Below are 4,837 nucleotides of genomic sequence, written 5' to 3' on the forward strand. Positions count from 1 at the left end.
ATAGTGCTGAAACTCTGAATTTTATTTTTCGACACTGAGAGAATTCAAAGAGCGCTCTATAGCAGGTACAATTAATTAACCCCGTTATTGGTTTAGGATAAAAAATAAAGAGCACAAAAGAAACCAAACAATAAATGTTTTTTATAATAATGAGCAAAGAAATATGTTGTATTCAAATCCAATAAAATTTGTTAAACGTAAATGTTTTAATAGGCCAAAGAAAAAAGGAGTTATAAAAATAAGTACAAAGTATAAACACCGTAGAAGTTTATGACATTTGAATTAAACCAAAAAAGTCCACGCTCAATAATCCAGGTATACAATCCAACAATTTTCAGTCAGGTCATCTAGACAGTTTCTTTTTTTGCTGCAACGTTTCACCTTCCATCCGGAAGGCTTCATCAGTCAAGGAAACACACAACACAAAACTTATTCTTCCCCCAAACAGCTTACTCCAAAGTGAAACAAACCAGTTGTGTTGGTGCTAAGATAGTGTTTTTGGCACGCCCCCTCCTCCTGTGCCGGCCCTCTTCCTCATCGAAAGTCATGCCAAACTGGTTCAAAACCAAAAAAGTCCACGCTCAATAATCCATATAATAAGCAAAAAAATAAATAAACTGTCCAGATGACCTGACTGAAAATTGTTGGATTTGAATTAAATGTTAATATAATGGAGCACATTTTTTACCTTTTTTCTGATTTTTTTCCACCAGTACTTTGATGCTTTAATTATTTTTCAAAGTGGACAATCGACATTCCCTTTTACCTTTAATGCCAAACAAAATGTATTTCGCAGACAAACTTATGCTCTTTCCAGTGGTGTTAGCTTGAATACTTCAGATTGTGATTTTTAAAGGATTTGTTGCTAAAATCTATTTTCCTTTTGTGAGCCAAGAGGTGCAAACAAACAGAAAGACACGTGTGTGTGTGTGCATGCGTGTAGTCTAATTCCTCCACTTGCTCCTTTGTGATGCAGTGTTATGTTAGGCGGGCACTACGACACCATCCACTCTTAATTATCGCTGCAGCACCAGCGGGGAGTCCTCTTTCACACCCACTTTCTTTTATCCAATGTTTTTCTTCTGCGCCCCAGCAACCACTGTCTCCGAAAATCACGTACATAAAAAAGAATGTGTTAAAATATTTCTGCTCCGCAGCTTTCATGCTATGTCACATCAGGATTTTTTTCAACATGACAAGCTTTGATACCCAATTAATCAAACGTAATGTTTTTTCCCCCTCTCTCGGTTACTTTGATTTAATTTTCATGTTTTCTCCAAAAGAATTTGACGGTAATTTGACCCCCTAAACAGATTCTGTTCAGCAGTGAACTACAACTAGAAAGATATAAACACAGAATTGTAACGGTCTAAACTGCTGTGGTAACAGGACTGAAATGTAAGTCATAGCTTATCTGGCAGCCATATTGTCACTGACAGTTTCTACTCTATTATTTGTGTTGTAACAAGAAGGCACGCATAATGGAAATGATTTGACTTGGCTATTGGTGGCCGTTTTAGCTTTAGCAAAGACGAAGGCCTGCATGTAAACAGAGCGTTGCTATGATAATAAAAAAAAAAAAAACTGCAGTATGACTTTTTATAATTGTTTATTGTTGTTGCTGTTGTCCATTGTTGTCATCTTTCTTTGTTGAAATCAGGTCTCTCTTGTAAATGAGTCCTCGAGGCTCAATGGGATTTACCTGTCTAAATAAAGGTTGAATGAATAATGGCTGACAGCACAGACAGTAGAGAAGAATCTTATGTTTCTTTAGATCATTTAGAGCACACATGTCAAACTCAAGGCCCGGGGGCCAAATGTGGCCCTCGTTGACATCTTATCTGATCCTCTAGATGATTTATTAAACAAAGAATACTTTTATCACTCAAATTTTTTCAGTAATCTTTGATTATGATGTCTAAAGTGCAACAGGGAACATCAAATGAGACCAATCAAACTCGATGAGGAACCTGCAACCAAGAAAAGCTGTTGGGTATCTAACTTGAGTTAATGTAGAAACTGGACCTTAGTTTTAAAAATGTTTTAATTTTGTTCCCCTTGTAATTGAGTTTGACACCCCTGACTTAGAGTCACAAAAAAAAAAAAAAAACTAAATTTGTATGAATCATTTGTGAATGTCAATTGTTGTTGTTGTTATCCACTGTGGTCATCACTCTTTGTGAAAATTCAGGTCTCTTGTAAATGAGTCCTCGTGGCTCAATGGGATTAACCTGTTTAAGTAAATGTTGAATGAATTTAGAGTCACTATCAGAGAAAGACAGCAAGTTCAAATAAAATGTTTTTATAAACGAATACCAGGGAGTTAGTTCCCTGTTGAACGTCACTTCCGTTGTCGCCAAGTTCAAAAGAAATAATGCTAGATATATGAAGAAAATGGGTAAAATCATGTATATGCTGCCTAATTTCCTAAATATTAAGATATTTTCTTCTTTAAGATACAATATGCTGGGCTATGTTAGGCTTAGGGAGCACTGCTGTGCAGTGGTTAAAGCTACCGCCTCCCAGCAGGAGGGTCGAAGGTTCGTCTCCCGGCCTAGTGTCTTTCTGAGTGAAGCTTACATGTTCTCCCTGTGCACTCATGGATTTTCTCTGGGTAAGGATTCCTGCCATAGACCAAAAAACATGCTAGGAGATTTAGTACCTCCAAATTAATAATAATAATAAGGTGTTATGTGTTGTCATCATTGTATGTTTCCTTACAATGGTGAAATTGGCTCTCTGTATTTAACCCATCCACCCCCCAGGTGGTGCAGTGGGCAGCTATGTAAGCGCCCGGGAAGCAATTGGGGATGTGGTGTGGTGCTCAGAGACACCACGAAATGTGCAATGACTGGGGATCGAACCTGGGACTTTCAGGTCCCGAGTCGGCTGCCCTGCCTATACCCCATCTCGGCCCCCTAGTGTGAAGGATTTTTTTTGGGGGGGGAGGTGTCTTATATGTCTTTTTGTGTCTTTGCTATTGACTTGCGACCTGTCCAGGGCCTGTCAGCTGCTCATGACACAAAAAAGAGAAGCAAGTAAAATGGATGGATAGGCTAGGCTAGATTTAGATAAGCTATGTTTGGTTAGGCAAAGTTACATTAAACTAGGCTACGTTTGGTTGGGTTAGGTTTATGCTAAACTATGTCAGGTTAAATTAGGACAAAATAGACCAGACTAGATTAGGCTAAAGTAGGGTTAGGCTTAGCTAACCTACATAAAGATAGGTTAGCTGGGGTAAGGTTATGCCTAATTAAGCTAAGCTAGGCTAGCCCAGGCTAAGTTTGGTTGGGTTCAGCTGTTACATAGAGTTGAAGTAAAATTGGCTATGTTAGACTTGGACGTGGTTAAACAAGTGTTGGGCTAGATTAATACAGATTATCCAGGGTCTTTTACCAAAACAAAAGCAGAAGCTGCTGCACTAAAATCAAATAAAGTTTTTTTGATAGCAGGATTTAAGGACAGAAGCAGAAACAGCAGATTTTCAAAGACCAGGTACAAATGTGAAGACTGGTTAGCAATACTTTAAAAATAAATCCTAACATGTCAACTTTTGATAACTTGATGGGCTGTAAGCTGATCTAAATGATCTGGAAAGTCAAGAGCAGAGATGGCTTAATACACGTGTGGAAAATAGAGAAAACTAAGTTTATTATTTCACTTCACCAAATTAATCTTAGTTTCTACATGCTCTACGCATTGTCAGTGCTTGTTTCCTCTGCTTCAGGTGTGGTTCTACAACCAAGCATGGCACAGCATGGTCTCTTTCCTAAGTGTGGCCAACAATGGTATCCTGAGAGGTAACTTGCCCGTGGGACAGAACCTACGCCAACATGGCATCTCCATCTCCAATCACCCCCTCAACCTCACCAAGGAACAGCTCTCCTTCATGGCTATGTGAGTAAAGAAAAACAAGTGACCCATTTATCATTATATATGAAAATAATTGGAACTTGCTACAAAATTACATTATTTGTTTTTAATCTAACCCAATAGGAAGGTAAAAACCTTAAAAGAAGTATAATGGTTAGGTTCTCTAGTGACTGATTTATCTGTACATAATAGTTCTGTCTCTATGTGCTACAGTACTAAGTGGTAAAATATCTAGGGTGCACCCTACCCCTCAGTCAGTTTGTATTATGGTATTTTTGATCACTGTATCAGTATAACAAACACATATTGTCAACAGCTTATCGTACACTGCCAAAACCTTCAGTTTCCTCCCCAGAATTTCAACGCGTATAGTGCCTGTCCTGGGTAGAAACCATTGATTGTTTTGACAGTGCTTGCTTTGTGGGATGCAAAATACAATCTTTTGTCCCTGAGTTGTGCAACACAGCTCTGTTTCATGGTCAGCACTTATATTTACCACTGACAAGGTTCCACAAAGTAATTTACCTGTTGTTTTTGATTTATTCATTGACGCACTCACGCATCATGGCAGCAGAACGGGCACACAAGGTTAAAGCACTTGTTCAGTGTTCAATGTCTTGTTTGAGTAAACTGTGCGTTCAACCATATTTTTAAAAATAGAGTTAAACACTCACGTATAGAAGAAAAACACATGCAAGTACATGTTCACCAATCTTTCATGGCTATAGGTGATAATAAACCAGAAGTAGGCATCAGATGTTCTGGTGTAGATTTTTACTCTTTCAGAACAGTAGGACGTCCTACAGCTTGGCTCTGGACGGACTGTGTTCAGATTACCAACCAAATGCAGATAGGATGTCATTCACACCTGTGAGCTGTTTGAAAGGTGTTCAACTGCTCAGAACAGATATTAATCCAGGGGTTGAGATATGTTGCATAAACTTTTTCACTTGCTTCAAAATTC

At 38.4% G+C, this 4,837-nt stretch overlaps 1 protein-coding gene across 1 annotated transcript in view; it reads left to right on the forward strand.

The window, feature by feature from the left end:
- LOC119426037 (phospholipid-transporting ATPase ABCA1-like) overlaps positions 1 to 4,837 on the forward strand; it is a 302,913-nt gene that overhangs the window by 207,046 nt on the left and 91,030 nt on the right. The window contains exon 34 of the mRNA XM_037693947.1: positions 3,728 to 3,897. Within this exon, the coding sequence (XP_037549875.1) occupies positions 3,728 to 3,897 (170 nt within the window). The remainder of the gene's footprint in view (positions 1 to 3,727; positions 3,898 to 4,837) is intronic.

Source organism: Nematolebias whitei, chromosome 1, assembly GCF_014905685.2.
Source record: "Nematolebias whitei isolate Nwh7 chromosome 1, NemWhi1, whole genome shotgun sequence".
NCBI lineage: Eukaryota > Metazoa > Chordata > Actinopteri > Cyprinodontiformes > Rivulidae > Nematolebias > Nematolebias whitei.